The sequence below is a fragment of the Platalea leucorodia genome (assembly GCF_965183815.1).
Source record: "Platalea leucorodia genome assembly, chromosome: 16".
NCBI lineage: Eukaryota > Metazoa > Chordata > Aves > Pelecaniformes > Threskiornithidae > Platalea > Platalea leucorodia.
In genome coordinates, this window is record NC_138838.1 from 788,065 (window position 1) to 806,041 (window position 17,977).

Sequence of the window (17,977 nt, forward strand, 5' to 3'; positions counted from 1 at the left end):
GCAGACCTCCGAGTCCCACCACTAGACCCACTCTCATCGCCCCGAGAGCCCGCAGCGCCGCCCCCGCACGGCATCGCTCAGCCTGCCAGGCTCCCTGCCCCAGTAACCGCTGCCCTCCTGTCCCGAGCTCTTGTGCGCCCACCACGGTCCCTTCCTCTCCCTCCTCCTGCCGAGTGCCACCGCAAAGCCACCCCTCCGGCGCAAACTGTAGGGACGCTTCTGTACAGGGAAAATCCTCCCCGCTCCAGGGAAATCGCAGGCCTCCCATTCTGCCTGTCCCCACGGGTCACCTCCTGCTCCATCTGTGCGTACCTGCTGGAGGCACGACCCCCGTTCCAGCCGTCCGGGCTCCTTGGCAAGCTCAGAGCACAAGCCCTGCACCAAATGCCAGTTTTGATTAAAAGATCAGTGACATTTTCCTACATGTATATGGAAATTTGCTGGTTTAATTTATAAAAGGGCATATTCAAAGACCATTTGCTGAAGGCTCTCTCCAAAACATCTTTTGTGAGCACCATTTTGTTCTGCCAGGCCAAGGAGGCTGCAAGCACGAAGGTGAAAAACCGCTAACAATGTCTTATTTTGGAAGAATTGCTTCTTTGGCTATAATCATTTTTTATGTTTAAATTTTGCTCTCTTGAGTTTCTCTAAGATTTTATCCTACTCAAGAGTTTTAACTAGCAAAAGTAGTACCATTATGCAAACCTCACTGCATCTCTGCGTAACCTTAACACTCAGTACACCAAATCCTGCCATATAAATGTGCCGAGCAAGGAGCACGAGTCAGGAACCTGATCTTCTCATCAGAAAAGTCCACTCTCGAACAGGATCTGCCTTCGGCGTCATCTCAGTCACAAAGGTGTTTTGTTACTTTATTGATAAAAATATCCTCTTAACCTTGTAACTCAATCCTGAAAAGGGCTTCAGAGCCAGGCAATTCAGCTATTAGTGATAAGCACAACAGAAACACCCAGAAGGGAATTAAGTATTGCTTAGATAGAATGCAATAAACGTACAGGCCCATAACGTGAATTAAGATTAAAAAAAGAGATAGCAAGCGCTATGTACTCACTGAACACTTTGCATCCTGGGCGCTGAGTGGGTCAATCTCTGCAAAATGTGACTGTATCATGATAGACCACAATAGCACACACACCTCAATTCTGCTGCTCCAGAACCGAGCGTTTGCCTTCACAGCCATCACATCAAGAGCGTAAGCGGAGACCTGACTCACGCACAAGACATCATCCAGCTCTAGGCCACGGACAGTGTGCTCTGCTTAACGGGCCACTCTAACACACGCGGGCAGCCTCTGCCATCAAAAAGGCGGGGTAGCAGGCGAGGAAGGTGAGCAAAAATCCTCTTTTATAACTGAAATTGCCAGACACATTCAAACTGCCAGACAGATCTAGGAATTACGACAAAGGTCAAGGAGGAACAAACCCGGGATTTTGGTTTTCCCAGTGAAGGCTGGGACAAGATTGAAATGGCAAGGAGGGAGTGAGGAAGAGAACGGAGCACCCGGGAAGAGGGGGATGTTCTAACAATCACACACACGGCTGCCACCACGAGTCCCACGTTCCCTGCAAAGGACATGCAGAGCAAGAGAAGGAAGGCCAATTCCTGTTTCATCTTCTGCCTGTGAATTCTAACTTTCCAGACACGTTCAGACCTGCGTGATCTCAGCCTGAGATTTTTCTTCCTATCCCTTGTGCTGGGAGCAGAGGTGGAGAACACACGGAAAAGTGACTCGTGCATAAATCAATGCAGCACTGCCACTCTGCAGGTAGCCTCGCTCCTGTGAACTTGAGACAGGAAAAAAAACAGGAAAAAAAAAGAATCTCAGAAAAGAACAGAAGAAACGGTAAAAATTGGGTACACACATGCTTCCCCAGGAAGCAATGCCGCGTACTGCAATCAGTGATCGAGCAATGAACCATAGCTCAAATGAACAGCTTGAACGGTTCAAAGTTCAGCTGCTGTGCAAATGTTATAATCTGCTCTTGTTGCCTGCAAACCATCCAGCCCCAGCCAAAGTTCTGCTATGAACTAAGGGGAATGCATGTTTTCAGTTGTATTCCTGAACAAAGAGTCCTCCTGCTCATCACTGCAGAGCTAGAAACGTTACGGAGGCACACACAAGGAAATACGGAATGTAACCCTTTTCTCCAGTTCTCCATCTGTCTAACGTTATTCCCTTGCTTTGATTTCCTATATTACAGGCAGCAGAGATTGCTCTCTCTAGGAATGAATCAGTCTTAAGGCAGAGGTGAACAGCTTCATTTTACTATTGACTGACCCATAGCTGCAAATGCTGACAACAATTATCAGCACTCTCCAGAAGTTATCTACTCATTTCATTAAATCCCTAACAGCCTTCATGCCTTGCCCTTCAACATCACCCTCTTTTTTAAGAAGAAAACTAAATTTACCAAGTCACGTAGACTTGAAATTTTTCTAACCATTTACTATTCAACTCCTGAAAAAGTGTTAAAGGGTTCACAGGTCCCACGTCAGTATTTTAGTCCACTCAGCAGAAATGCGAACAATTGGCTGGATCGTTAGGGCCTGGTAACAAAACGCCTTGAAAGATTGGGGCTCCTTCCGCAGGTACCTGTGGAAATGCAAAGATTCTGGGTCTGGATGCGTTACAGACTCCTTCCCTCATCCACGGAAAATGGCAAAGGAAGGGCTTTGAAAGCTACCAGGCACCGGCACTGTGACTCCTGCTGAACAACGGGAGCTTGTGTCGGAGAGATGCCGAGTGCTCCCAGGCCGTGGAGGCGGTCGATCACGGTTCCTGCGACTGGGACACAGCGGAGGCAGAGGTGCTGATGAGGTCTTGAGGAAGGCTCTCGCGTGCTTCCTGCATCCGGCGCCGTGCCCTCTGGAAAGCCTCTACAACACAGCGGGCGAGAGGAAGCCAGAATGCATCAGACAGCCTCAGGGAAGGGGAGGGATGAGTCTGTCCAGCAAACACCATCTCTCCTGCAGCAGGAGTCGCACTTCCTATTACTAAGTTCCACCAACAAAGCACCCGGTCCCTGCTGCTCTCTTCACTTCTTTCTAGCACCGTCTTTGCTCTGTGCAGAATGGAATCAGCAACAGCCTGTGCATCGGTGCCACAAGCCATGCTCAGTGCCAGGCAAGACTGGGCAGCCCAGCCTAGGCCTTGCCCTCCCAGGGTGGTTACCCCTCCTGCCTGCTGAGAGCTGACGCCTCCTTAAGTGTCCAGCTCAGATCAGAACATTTAACCTCTGCTATGGACTCAGAGAGCTCATGGCGGGGCAATTATCCCCACAGCAATGGATTCTCCTGAAATATCCTGCCCACTCTGTAAAAAAGGGGCAAGAGTGACCCAAAGGCTCGCCAGGGAGAATGATGCTGAAAGCCCTACCCAAAACGTTGTAGACAGAGCTCTGCTGGCTGAAGCCTCCAAGCCGGTCCAGTACACTCTGCATGCGCTGCCTCAGGGCACTGGTTTCCAGAAAGGCTCTGCACAGAAGTACAGTAGGAGGTCAGGGCTGCCGAAACACAGCACGCACGATGGAGCTCATACTCACTTTGCTGCACTTACTTAGACTGCTGCAGGCAGTAAAGCCGGAACGTGACGCTCCCTGTTGTCTCTGTGCGGAAACCAAAGCGGCTCAGACGCTCTCCCTGCAAAGACAGCACGAGTTAGAGTAACCACAGCCCACAGCCTGCTGCAGCAGGCTGACCCTACTGAAAACGAGCGTGCCCCACCAGCAGCATGCACTCCTCTGGGCGCTGAGTCTCTCCCTTCCCCGCTGCACACAGAAAGCAAGGTCAGAAAGAAGGGCAGGTGGTTCCAGGCTGGTCTGAGGGCAGGACCTAAATGCTAGCAAGCTGAGTGCAGTACTGGAGGAAGCTTTCAACAACTGCATCAGGGCTCGTTCCCACACAAAGCTGCTACGAAGGTCAACTTGCTCATTACACCAGCGAGCACCTCTGCAGCTTTCTTAAGAACGTGAAATTTCTGCCCGCCTCACACCCATGGGCTTCTTGCTTCACTGAACTGTTCCAGAAGCAGTACAGCCCAGATCCCTTACAAAAACACAGGAAAAAGTCTATAGCTGGTAACAAATGCTGATCTGACAGACACTTTCGGAACACGGCCAGCACAGGCAGGGGTAAGGCAAGGCTTTGGGCCACATTCACCCACTTCTCTAAACTGCACACACCTCAGGAGGCAGAGAGCTCTGCCTCAGCGCCTGCCCGTTCCTCTGTTCATGATCACAAGCCTCACAAAGGAGACGTTTCTTTAGTCAAAGGGACAGGGCCACCAGCTCGTCCTCGTTCAAATCTGGTCCAGGCTGTCCACAGACATCTGAAGCCGAGAGCATAATCTACCATCTCCCAGCAGGAGCAATGCCCTGCAGTCGAGCCCACCTTGAAGGTCGATGGTATCCTGACGTAGGTTATGTCCTCCAGCTCAGGAGATCCACCAATGAAAAATCTCCTCAACTCAGCGACTGTCCCCAGCTCCACAGGGCGCCAGGTACGGATGGTGAGCGTGTGGAGACCTGGCCCAGGACAACAGGACAGCTTAGCAGCTATGACCAACAACCTGTTCAGAGTCACCAAGGACAGCGTGGCAGATGAATACCTGCTGACCCAAACCACCGTAGGCGGGAAACGGAAACGCTGCACGGTATCTCTGTAGCATTTTCCCAATGAGTCAGCCCCATACAGTCACACCGCCAGCACTGGAAGTACCCCCTGCCCGTGAGGAGCATCTCCTCGCTACACGTGGGTGTCAGAATAGTTGTGACCCTCAGATTCCATGTGGGACAGAGGGGGCTACTGCTATTGTAGAGATGGATACGCAGCATCACCCAGCGCTTTATCACACAAGATTTTGTGACAGAATCACCGAAGGAGCAAGGACAGCAACACATGATGCATCTCAACAAGGCATAATGGTGCAGGATGCATCAAATCCTTCCTTGCTGCCCCCCAGACAGCGAACTATCCCCTTCAGTATGCAAAGGCAAAGCCGCCTCAGGACCAGCTGAATCCATTCCCAAGAGAACCACTCAACTCCTTCCCCCAGATAATTAACATCACGCCCCACGTATGTTTTACCTGGAGATGCCGGCAGCACCAAAGAACCATATCCTTCAACGCGATACCTCTGCCAGAAATCCAGGGACAGGACCTCAAAGTAGAGAACAGGCCACTGTGGGAGACTGTCTGCAAGGAAGGGGAGCAGATCACAGCTTCGTGAGGGAGATTATCACAGAGAAAAAAATGCTAAATGCCCAGCTCCACTAGTAGGAAGTCCTTTCTGTATTTCTTCCACAATGACTAACCTAGATGTATCGGTGATTATTTTCCCCTGTACAAGCTGAACTCTCAGATTTGAGGATGAAAACAGAATTATTGATAAGATGTTAAAAATTTGGGAAAATTCTTTGAGAGCAAGTCCAAACTGGTTCCTCAATTTTCTTTGAGCAGACAAGACAATCTTCTGTGAATTTTTTTTCACCTCTTACCTTTCCCACCATTATTGGGGGATTATTAACTTGGATTCTCCTACAGGTTTCCAAGCATTTCTTTTTTCCATGGTGAAACAAACTCAGCGTGTTTATTGTAAGCTGAAAATCCATTAGTGTTGCTTGAATACTCAAATCCAATGCGTACATTGGATTTAAGTGGCAAGGCATGCCGCAAAGCTGTCCCTAGCAATCGCAATCCAAAGAGCAACGGGGCCGGTGAGGAAGCAGCAGTAGCGGAGTGAAGCAGCAGGAACAGGCAGCAGAGAAGCCCAGCTTAAAATAGAGCTGGAAGTTTCAAAGTGACATAAACTGTACAAAGATTATACAGGTCACTGAGCGCGTCTACAAATGTAAGACTCAGCACAGAGTTTTCGTTGCATACAAAAAAGCTGCCTGTTTCTTTGGCTGCAGAGTCCCAGGGCTCTATGCAGCACACCGGGCATGCCAACACAGAGCAGCACGCCAGGCATTTTGAGACAGACAAGCTAAGATCCAAGTAGTTTTGCAACTGGATAAAGCTGACTACAGCCTGGAAGCAGGGCGACATCAATGGATGCGTACAAATGCTAATGCATTGCTGGGCAGGGCAAATATAGTACATGTCCAGAGGTTGTGTGGTGACAGGGCGAACATTTGCTGAACCAGCAACGTTCCCCTTTGTTTAAATCTGTCCTTTCATCTTGGTGAGGGGCCAACAACACGCCTACGCTGCGATCAAAAGATTTCAGTTTCACAGTTCAGAGCAACAAGGAAACGCACCTTCCGATTCGTCTCCTTGGGTGAAAAACATCTCCAAAGTGAAGGGGTAGCAGAAGTGTGCCACGTTATCCTAGAAAAGGAACAGGACAGAGATCAGATTCCTGGACGAGAGAATTCATCACAAGCATTGCAGGGGCACAGAGAGCAGAGAGAAAAGAACTAACGGTGGAAAACAGGCAATGATGCCCAAACGAGATCAATAACATCACAGCAACGAACACCAGACTGCGTGATGGACCTGCATACACTCCCGAGTGCCATGCTGATGGAGCAGACTGTAAATACTAATGAAAAGGGGGAAAGAGTAACGCACCTCAAATGAGAATTCAGCCAGCTGCGTAACTACTACACCACCACAATCTTTACAGGAGGCGAGAAAAATACCTCCAACAATGTATTACTGAATTGTTGTATGAAAATTATTTTTGTAATATGCAAACTAGCTCACATAAAAGACATTACAAAGTTGATAAAATTCAGATTTTGTAAGAGAGGAGCTGGAGACAGCAATGGAACCAACTTCCCAGATAGCAGGAGGGGTTCGTTTTGAGAAATCAATTTAGAGACTGTGCATTCCTGCCCCAGGCAAGCCAGAACAATGCTTCGTTAACTCTGAGCATTCAACAACACAAAAATCAAAGCTCCAAAGGCAATTAATCAGCCAGAAGGAAGAAAAAAGTGAGGTTCCAGAAACTGCTTTGAAGCAGTTTTATTTGGTCTAGTTTCACTTGGACACAGTGGCACCCTGAAAAATGGCAAGTATAACTAGAAGGAGGAGAATCCCAAACACGCCCTGCCCTCGAAAGGAGCTCTCAAGTCAGGACCTTTGCTGAATATATCCGTAGCTTGTTACACGTGTTCCACTTCAGAGAATGCCTGCTCAAACTGCTCTGCAGCTCTGAAAGCATCCTTACCCAGCCCACTGTCTTGGTGGCACAGGTCTGCGTCACCCCTGATAGCTGCTGGGACGCGGGGCTCGACCACTCTGGGAGAAGAGGAGAACGTGAGCACAGCGGTGAATGCTTTCGGTGAGAGGGAGCACTCAAACCAGAGCTGCTCGAAGGAGAATATCAGTCCCAGATGACAGGGATAACAGATAACATCACCCACACTGAATTTCCCTAGGTGTGTCCCACCCCGTCTTGTTCCAGGCAATGGCTGCTCCCCACAACGCCCTGAACTGTCGAAGAAAAGCACCAACTCCATCTTAAGAGAAAAGCAGAACCTTATCTAAATGTACTGAGTAGCAAAAGTGGTACCTCTCGGACAAACATCGGGGTATAACCAGAGAGGGGAGCCAGAGTCATAGCTTCAAGGGGATTAAACATGCAGCGGGATGTTAGTGCTGGGAACGTTATTTATCAGTCAAAAATTAATATGTTAGTGTCAGCACAAAACAGAGAAGGGCAACGAAGCTGGTGAAGCGTCTGGAGCACAAGTCTTATGAGGAGCGGCTGAGGGAACTGGGGTTGTTTAGCCTGGAGAAGAGGAGGCTGAGGGGCGACCTTATTGCTCTCTACAACTACCTGAAAGGAGGTTGTAGTGAGGTGGGGGTCAGTCTCTTCTCCCCAGTAACAAGTGATAGGACGAGAGGAAACAGCCTCAAGCTGCACCAGGGGAGGTTTAGGTTAGACATTAGGAAAAACTTCTTCACCGCAAGGGTGGTCAGCATTGGAACAGGCTGCCCAGGGCAGTGGTTGAGTCTCCATCCCTGGAGGTATTTACAGAACGGATAGATACGGTGCTCGAGGACATGGTTTAGTGGTGGACTTGGCAGTGCTGGGTTAACGGTTGGACTCGATGATCTTAAGGGTCTTTTCCAACCTTAACAATTCTAGATTTTATGACAAAACATGAGAACATGACGGTGAGCACTGAAATCAGACAAGGTCACTGCTGAGATGGGGAAGACCGGAAGGCCACTCTCCGCAGTACAAGGAATGAACTTTGGGCAGCCTGCTGGACACCATCACCCCTGGCTGAGAAGCCAAGGGACCTCTACATCCCAGCCTGATTTGGAAGAGATGAAAGGGGAAGATGCTACTTTCTCCCAGACATGAGTTTAGTTCAAACAACTGAGTTCTGCAATTCTAGCTCTGAAGACCTCTGACTAGATCCCAGCCCCGACATTAACTTTTACTGACTTCCAGCAGAGCTGATCTGATGGACCAGCCAAAGCACGCTTCGCTCCTCAAAATGCTGTGATGCAGCTGGAAACGTGAATACTTACGGTTAGGCAGCTCCACAAAGAAGTGAACATAGAGGTTGTCATACTCATAGCCTTGAGCTGAAACTGAGAAGAGAGAATGAACTTGGGCTGCTCGCTTCCACACAAACTCCTCCAGTACTCACTGTAGACTTTGGGGAGAGCCAGCACCAATAACCTCAGCGACAACCAGTTCCTGCTGGAAGCTGCGAAAAGCCAGGGTCTTCAAAGTAACAGAATACGACCCTCAGAGAAGATTCCTTCTCTAGACTAGCCCTGTCCCCATATCACTAACCAGATTCGGGAGGTCACACATTTAATTGCTTTCTTTGCTATAATCTCTATTAACTTCCCAGTCTGCTCTCCTTTTTTCAGATCTGTATGTCTTCCTAGAACAGCCACAGTATTTGTAACCTCCAATCTGTAAAGGCCACTCAAGGGCTTAGTCCACAAAAACAGGGGAGGAGGAGGAAGTAAAGGATTCTAGGGACAGAAGCACCTACTCTGGACCGGCCTGTGATGCAAGAACCCTTGGACCCTTCATAGCCTCAGCCATCCCAGCAGACCCAGATTTGCCCGTTTGTTACTGTTTGAAATAAGGACTCACCTATTTCTCCATTCACAAAAAGCCGCAGAGCACCAGGAAGAGTCTGTACAAATGAGCAGATAAACAAGATAAAGAGCGCAATGACCGCTGGTGGAACCTCACGCAATCCCCTCCCACCAGGGTCTCACACAGATACTTCACAGACGTTTGTACATGAATGATGCACTCCGCGGGCCAGGTAGGCGTCATGACTTCTCCTATCACTTTCCAGAAGTGAACAGTCCCTCTGGAGAGACACTCTCTAGAGACCAAATTCCTAGACTGCAGGAATTTACTATTCCATAAACCGGTTTCTTAGAGACTTCAAGATGGACATAAAATGTCGTGAGAAGTCACTTGCAGAAATCACCGTCCTGTTTCTCCCTCTAGTGTTCCTGCACTTGCCCAAGGTGGGGGGAGCAGAGGGAAGCACAGGACAAGCTGAGACACTCTATCGAAGTACAAGAACTTTCACACTTTGGCAAACAAGATTTGAGCAAAAAAGATTACGATCTGGGTAATTCAGTGAGAAGGGAAACTGCATGAGTTTGGGGGTGGGAGGGGCTGTTCACTTGAACAAAGCAGCACATAGATGTGTTGGACATTCAAGAAGTTAACAGCAATCACTATGCCAAAAGATATAAACCCTCCTTCCTTCTTAAAGTATTATAATCAAAGGCCATCAGACAATGCATGCAGTCTCACAGAGACTGCAGCATTCAGCACGCTCTGCTGCTGGTCGGACAGATCTGCATCTCTGGAGATGGATCTCTGCAGGCCCCACATCGTGTCCGTTTTGACCCAATTTTCTGCTGGAAGCCACGAGGTAAAAGCTGCCAACAGACCCCCAGAATGAGACAGTCTCTGGGGTACAAGCGGCAGCCATGCTAACCAGGTCAACAGCCTCCAAAGGCAGCAGGGCTCCAGGTCCCTGCCGAGTGCCGCTGGTACTCACCATTTCAAATTCTGAGCCTACGAGGCCGCTGAGGTACTCCCTGTGCCGACCGTACAGCTGAAAACACAGAACAAGCGGATTAGAAAAAGGGTCTTTTTGATCACATATGTTTTTACTTACTGAAAAAATTGTAAGGGATATAACTTAAAACCAATTTAAATTGTTGACAGGCTTAGCACATGGGGTTTTTTAATTGTTATAGCAGATACAGGGAATATGAGAACCTAACAGAACAAAGATGCATAACTGCTAACACTGCATGGAACTTCAGCTTCAGAGAAGACCTTGTCAAAGGCCAATCTAAGTGAAAAAGAAGCTCTGAAGAATCAGATCTTCAATGACATGTTAAAAACACAGGCATAAACTATTCCAATGAAACCAACAGATGGGAGATCAGCGTGGCAAAATCATTATTTCCTTATTGATCACAAAAAGAATAAGGAAATGTACAACTGAAGAACTAAAACATTAAGTACCTTTATAAACTGCCACAGCCAAAAAGGCAATTCAGAAAGATCAAGACAGAAAATGAGATCCAAATATCCTGGGACATTCATAATAAGAAACCATTCAATAAGTATACAGGCAGCCAGAGGAAGACCAAGGAAAGGGTTTGCCCACTGCTCAAAAGAGAAGGAAAACCACTGGCAGGTGACACTAGAAAGGCAGGAATTCAGGTGGTTTCTTGCATCAGCTCTCACTACATAGATTACTGCAGTCAGAGGCCAACACACCTAATACCGGCCAAGGCCTCTACCTAGCGTAAGGAATGAAGCGGTCGGGGAGTATTCGTTGGAGTTCTCAAATTGCTGGGCATGATGAGACTCATTGCCAGCGACAATCATTTTGTCAACCTGAGGTGTCTATGGCACTAACAATTACATCTGCCTGAGGGCCTGAGCTCCCTCTGTCAAATCAGGAGAACTAGTCAGTGATCAGCGGAGGCCGGTCCTTACGTCTCTGAACACACGCTGCTCGCGTTCCTCCTCCTCTGGCTGCACTTGGACAGATGCATTCTCGATGGTGTATTTCCACACCTCTCGCTTCTCTCCATCCAGCTCGATCCTGCAGAGCCCCAAAACACATGGGCGAAACTCCCCCATTACGCAGAGTACAGGCACAGGCAGCAACAGCATCAGCTGGGCCATCCCGACACAGCGGCCCCCCTCCACCAGGCTGCTGCGGTAACACAAGGGCACAAACAGCCCTCTTCTCGCTCCCCAGTGCCTGCCAGCATCAACGACTCAAAAAGGGAGACTCGTGTCCAGCATGTGCGTAACCTGTATCCCTAGGGACTGGCATCAAAGCCCCACACATGCAGTGACTCCAAGCACAAGTACACAATAACCTTGTCTTAGAAATCTCTGGAATAAAACTAAAAAATATCCCTCAATTTACGTGCTGCTCCCCTGCCTGAAGGGTGACCAGCAAACAGCCATTTCAGCCCTCTGCATCAGTCCCACGAGAGGTACCGGCCCTACCCCACTCACCGGTAGGCTCCTTTGGTGCCGGTAAAGTCGGGCTTCACCGTGATCACCCCATTGCCGTCCACCTTGATTGTACAAAGAACATGTTCATACTCCCTGTGACCAAGCCTAAGGGAAGACATCAAGAAACACATTCTAAATAGAGAACACGGACACTCTCTTGCTGTGGAACAGCAGAGCTGGTGAAGGCACACGGGGGTTCAGAAGGGAACAAACACACCCATACTTTCCTACATTAGTTTAAGAAGCCTTTTGGAGAGATACACTCAGTTACCTCCCAACCGAGGAAAGAGGCAGAAAGAAAGAGCAGCCCGAGTTACTGAGCTCTTGGAATTCTCTCCCCTTAACTAATGAAAGAAACAGGAGATTTGAGTACGGAGGGAAGATGGGCTTCCTTCTGGGAAACTAAGATCACTTCAGGATTTTACTTACTTCCCGTAAGGTCCCAAGTCCCCCATGATGTACATGGTCTGGACAGGAGTGTTAATCACATGACTGTTCTTTATAAATTCTTCTGAGGGTTCCCAGGTGATGATTTTTGACTTCAGAGAACTTGCTTCTCTGTCAACAACAGAAGAGGACAAGTCATGGCTCACTTCAGCAGCCTGGCACAGGCAGCACCGAACCCACCCCGACGAGGAGTCAAACTGCCGGGTTTCGAGTGCGACACAGCTCAAGCCACCAACCTCCATGGACCAGGTTGCTCCGCAGCAGGGAAACCTGCATTAGCAAGCTCCGAGCCCCAGTTTGCACTCACATTGGCCTGCGGTCTTGTCTTCTCCTCCTCACGTTGGCCATCCTCTCTGCCAGATACGATGGCACCTCATGATCCGAGTCGGTTACCTTCTGGCAGTGCTGGAAGAGAGAAACAGACGGGAACTAGCTTAATTATAACAGGCCATCTTTCCCAAACACAGCTCTGCTCTTGGAGGACAGAACAGTTATGTATGCACCCACATGCAAGGACAAACTGCTACAAGACCGTAGATCTCATTTGCTGTTCTTGTGGCAAAGTACAGCTAAACTCCACCCAACAAGTTACCCACAGAGCAATGCTACAAAGCCAAGTCCCTCCAAGCTGCCCCTGACCATCGTTCTGAAACAGGGAGAGCTCATCCCAGGTCTGAGGCACCAGGTGAAGCTGCTCTGCAGAAGCAGTAGGTTCTCCTGCACACAGCATACCTGGCTTGCTTCTGCATGGCCAAGAACTCACAATGCTCCCTCCGCAGCAGGCCTGGCGGTTTTGACAGACGCTGCTGTAGAGATGATGCGTAACTAAGAGCCCATACCTCCTCTAGGTTGGTGAATCGGTCATGATCCGTGTAGGTGAAGATGCGACAGTTCTTCCGACCTCCAGCCCTCTCCAGTTTCAGGATCTCCTCATGGTACTGCCGGTCCAGGGGAGTCTGGCAGGCCGACTCGTTTTGGTACAGATCCACCTCAAACTGAGAGCACCGTGGGCAAAGCGCAAAAGCTGCCTTTCACCAGCATTGTCAGAGCCACAAACACCTTTCAGCCGAGATTTCCAAAGGCACCACAGACAGAGACAAGATCCTTGAGGAATCCCAGGAAACCACCCGAGCTCCGGAGCGGCTCCAACACCGCTCAGGCCCACCGCTGCCCCCCTGAAGGGGCTGGGGCACAGCGGCTCACCCCGAAGCGAGGGACCCTGCAAGCGAGGGCGGCAGAGGAGAAGGCCCCTCCAGGCCCCCCCGGCCCCGCCGCCGCCGCACACCCACCTGGCTGAAGAGCTTCTCCTGCCACCCCACCTCGGCCTCCTCCTCATCCTCGCCCGGGGGCCGCTGGGCACCTGCGGGGAGAGGGCCCGGTCACCTCCGAAGGCGCTGCCCCCGCCCGCCCCCTTCCCGGGCACCTCACGTACCGGTAGCGGCGCGCTCGGCCAGGCCCAGGAGCTCGGGGCCGCGGGGGCCGGCGAGGGGCGGCGGGGCCTGCGGCAGGAGGGGCCCGCCCGACGTGAGCCGCTGGATGCGGACCCTGCGGGGAAGGAGGGAGGGAGCGTCACGGCGGGCCGGGAGCCGGGGCCGGGGCCGGGGGGCCGGGGCCGGCCGCTCACCGGAGGCGCAGGTTGCGCACGGGGTCCCGGGACCGGTAGACGGCGCCGCCCGCCTCGGCGCTGCGCAGCGGCTCCGCCATGGCCGCCTCACCATGGAGACGGGGCGGCGCGGCAGGCACAGCGCCCCCCGCGGCCGGAGGGCGCCCGCTCCCCGCTCCGCTCCCCGCTGCGGCGGCTGCGCCGGGGCGGCGCGGAGCCCCCGGCCCCCGGGCGGGCGGGGTTCTGTCAGGTCCCTGCCCCTGAGGGTCCCCCCGGGCGAGGCGGGTCCCCCCCATCCTCCGGGCGAGGCCCCCCAGAGCAAAGCCCCCCCGTCCCACAGCCCCGTGCGCTGCCGTGCCCCCAGCACCCTGTGCACCCGTGAGGAGCCGACCGCGAACCTGCCCCTTTCTCTGCTTTATTCCCTACCCCTTTCCTAATCTTTCCCGCCATTGGGCTGTTTGGCTGCCAGGCTCGATGTCCGGAGGGAGACCCGTGACGAGTGGTGTCCCTCAGGGGCCCGTTCTGGGACCAGTGCTGTTCAATGTCTTCACCAACGACATGGACAGCAGGATCGGGCGCACCCTCAGCCAGTTTGCAGGTGACACCAAGCTGGGCGGTGCAGGTGCCAGGCCTGAGGGACGGGATGGCATCCAGAGGGACCTGGGCAGGCTGGAGAGGGGGGCCTGGGTGAACCTCATGGGGTTCAACAAGGCCAAGGGCAGGGTCCTGCACCTGGGTCAGGGCAATCCTCGGTATCAGCACAGGCTGGGGATGGGGGGATGGAGAGCAGCCCTGAGGAGAAGGACTTGGGGGTGCTGGGGGATGGAAAGCCGGCCACGAGCCGGCAATGTGCGCTCACAGCCCAGAAAGCCAAGCGTCTCCTGGGCTGCATCCCCCGCAGCGTGGGCAGCGGGGCGAGGGACGGGATTCTGCCCCTCTGCCCCGCTCTGGGGAGACCCCCTGGAGCCCTGCGTCCGGCTCGGGGGTCCTCAGCACGGGAAGGACATGGAGCTGTGGGAGCGGGGCCAGGGGAGGCCACCGAAATGCTCCGAGGGTGGCACAGCTCTGCTGTGAGGGCAGGCTGAGAGCTGGGGGTGTTCAGCCTGGAGAGGAGAAGGCTGCAGGCAGACCTCATTGCGGCCTTTCAATACTTAAAGGGGGCTTAAAAGAAAGATGGGGACAGGCTTTTTAGCAGGGCCAATAGCGATAGGACAAGGGGAGATGGTTTTAAACTAAAAGAGGGGAGATTCAGACTGGATCTAAGGAAGAAATTTTTTACACTGAGGGTGGTGAGACACTGGCAGGGGTTGCCCAGAGAGGTGGGAGATGCCCCATCCTTGGAAACATTCAAGGCCAGGCTGGACGGGGCTGTGAGCAACCTGATCTTGTTGGAGATGTCCCTGCTTATTGCAGGGGGGATGGACTGGGTGGCCTTGAAAGGTCCCTTCCATCCCAAAGCATTCTGTGGTTCTATGATTCTATGATATGATCTTCACGGAGACCACCAGCATCCTCACGCCAGGACCTCGGTCCCAAGCTGCAATGAGCCCGTCCCTCTGTGGGTGGGCCAGGGTGGCAGCCCCTGTCCCACACACACCGCGCCTCAGCGGCCGTTTTGCTGCCAGTTGCCTGGTGCCACCAATTCTGCTGCATTCCCCAGCCCTTCCCTGCTGTGCCTCCTCTGGGGAGGGGTCTTGTGAAAACATTCTGGAGGTCCACATACACTGTATGGTCATAGAATCATGGAATGGTTTGGGTTGGAAGGGACCTTAAAGATCATCTGGTTCCAACCCCCCCGCCATGGGCAGGGACGCCTTCCACCCGATCAGGTTGCTCAAAGCCCCGTCCAACCTGGCCTTGAACACTTCCAGGGATGGGGCATCCACAGCTTCTCTGGGCAACCTGGGCCAGTGTCTCACCACCCTCAGAGTGAAGAACTTCTTCCTTATATCCAATCTAAATCTCCCCTCCTTCAGTTTAAAGCCATTACTCGTCCTATCACTACGTGCCCTTGTAAAAAGTCCCCCCAAGCTTTCTTGTAGGCCCCCTTCAGGTACTGGAAGGCTGCTGTAAGGTCTCCCTGGAGCCTTCTCTTCTCCAGGCTGAACAACCCCAACTCTCTCAGCCCGTCCTCACAGCAGAGGTGCTCCAGCCCTCTGAGCATCTTCGTGGCCTCCTCTGGACTTGCTCCAACAGGTCCATGTCCTTCTTATGTTGGGGGCCCCAGAGCTGGACGCAGTGCTCCAGGTGGGGTCTCATGAGAGCAGAGCACAGCGGGAGAATCGCCTCCCTCACCCTCCTGGTCACACGTCTTTGGACACAGCCCAGGATATGGTTGGCTTTCTGGGCTGCAAGCGCACATTGCTGGGCCACGTTGAGCTTCTCATCAACCAACACCCCCAAGTCCTTCTCCTCAGGGCTGCTCTCAATCCGTTCTCCACCCAGCCTGTATTTGTGCTTGAGATTGCCCCGACCCATGTGCAGGACCTTGCACTTGGCCTGGTTGAACCTCATGAGGTTCACATGGGCCCACCTCTCCAGCCTGTCCAGGTCCCTCTGGATGGCATCCCTTCCCTCTAGCATGTCAACCGCACCACACAGCTCGGTGTCATCAGCAAACTTGCTGAGGGTGCACTCGATCCCACTGTCCATGTCGCCGACAAAGATCTTAAACAGCCCCCCAGGTTGTCCATGATGCAACCTCTTTGCTCGAAGAGGTGTCCCTGGGAACCTGTATCCTTCCTTCTTGTGCACCATCTCCTCAGCCAGCATCTTCACTTCTCTGGTCCCTTCCCTGGAGCCAGCCCTGAGATGGACTCCATCATCCCCCGGCAACCTGGTCGCCCCGTGGTCCTCTTTGGAGTCACTGCCCAGAAGGTCTGCACGCTCTGCAACCCAGCCCTGCCAGCTGGGACCCCGCTCCGAAGGGTCCCCGGGCGCAGGGTGCTCCCCGCCGTGCCACCCCTGGGATGCTGGGCTGGGAATTGCTTCCCCACTGCTACTCTGGGAACGTTTTGGTCAAGGCAAGTTGAAATACCGCAGGAGCGCACGTTCGCCTAAGTGCGCTGCAGTGCTGACGTTAAACTGGCATGCTAAGGGCCTCAAGTGCAAAACCCGGTAGGATTTAGATCTTCCTCTTTCTCAGACCATTAGCTGCGATGGCAATGCCTCGGTGGTCCCTGCAGGCATTGCAAGGCCCTCACATTTTCAGGTCTGGAGCACTGCCCGCCACAAATACTAGAGATCCCAAAATCAGAAAAAGGCATTTATTACAGAAAAGCAGAAAGCTGATGCAATTGTACAAGAGTCACAGTGAAGTATCTTTTTTTTTTTCTCCTGGGCAAATACAACATTATCATGTCACTATTTATTCAGCTTTTTAAAAGCTAATATCAGAGTAAGCAATAATAGGAACTACACGACAAAGCAAACATTGGCAAAGCTCTGGCAACAGTTGGCATCTGAGATGGAAAGAAAAGATGTAATTATGTGGTAGATTCTCAACAGGGTTTTGCACAAGCAGAGTTTGAAGAGCCATACTGCTTATGTCAAATTTGACATGACAGAAAGAGCCGGGCTGTCGATATACACACCGTACTGCAACAGCTTGTTGACTTCAATGCTTCCATGGTCCCAGTTAGAATGAGGAAATCTTGGTGACCCACTGCAGTTTCTAAACAGCTCGAGTGGGTGCAAATGTGAGCAGCTACCGAAAGAGAGGAACACAAGGGAGAAGCATCAAGTGCGGGACCTCGACAGGCTGGAGAAATGGGCTGTCATGGCAATGGGCATGAACTGAAACGCAGGCGGTTCCCTCTGAGCATCAGGGAACGTTTTTTTACTGCCTGGGTGACTGAGCCCTGGCAGAGATTGCCCAGGGAAGTTGTGGAGTCTCCATCCCCGGAGCTACTCAAAAGCCAGCTGGCCACGGTCCTGGGCAGCCTGGGTGTCCCTGCTTGAGCAGGAGGCTGGACCAGATGACTTCCAGAGGTCCCTTCCCACCTCAACCATTCCATGATCCTGTGCTGCCTCCTTCCCCAGGCAGCACATTGCCACTGCCCCCCATGCCAGCACTAGCACTTGGGCAGCTGCACGGCAAGGTGGAGCTCACCTGGCTGAAGATTAATTTGCCAACCCCCCCCCCCCAAGTTCCCAATTCTCTACACTGTTGCACACCCGAGCCTGCTCATGAGAGGTTGGGGACTCTACTGCTGGGGCCAGAGCTGCCTCCAGGGGCAGCAACCTGCATTTAAGATGACGCAATGGGACTACAAAACCACTGCCCCATTCCCAGAAGAGGTGAAAAGAGTCACCACCACTCCCCAAAGCAGGCTGTGGCTCTCATTTTGGATGAGAAAAGAGATTATTTGGCTGAAAATTCAGAAAAAATCCCCCCCCCCCTTGAAAAAAGC

At 52.1% G+C, this 17,977-nt stretch overlaps 1 protein-coding gene across 1 annotated transcript; it reads right to left on the reverse strand.

Annotated features, from left to right (window-relative positions):
* Positions 1–657: 657 nt before the first annotated feature.
* On the reverse strand, positions 658–13,666 carry MKS1 (MKS transition zone complex subunit 1; the record flags this gene model as incomplete). The annotated part of the gene is made up of 18 exons (XM_082328637.1): positions 658–2,898; positions 3,398–3,495; positions 3,578–3,660; positions 4,411–4,544; positions 5,107–5,214; positions 6,279–6,348; positions 7,193–7,263; positions 8,509–8,571; positions 9,092–9,134; positions 10,026–10,082; positions 10,982–11,090; positions 11,516–11,620; positions 11,945–12,073; positions 12,270–12,367; positions 12,802–12,957; positions 13,252–13,322; positions 13,395–13,507; positions 13,587–13,666. The coding sequence occupies 18 exons, from the start codon at positions 13,664–13,666 to the stop codon at positions 2,792–2,794; spliced, it is 1,695 nt and encodes a 564-aa protein (XP_082184763.1). The 3' UTR covers positions 658–2,791.
* Positions 13,667–17,977: the final 4,311 nt, after the last annotated feature.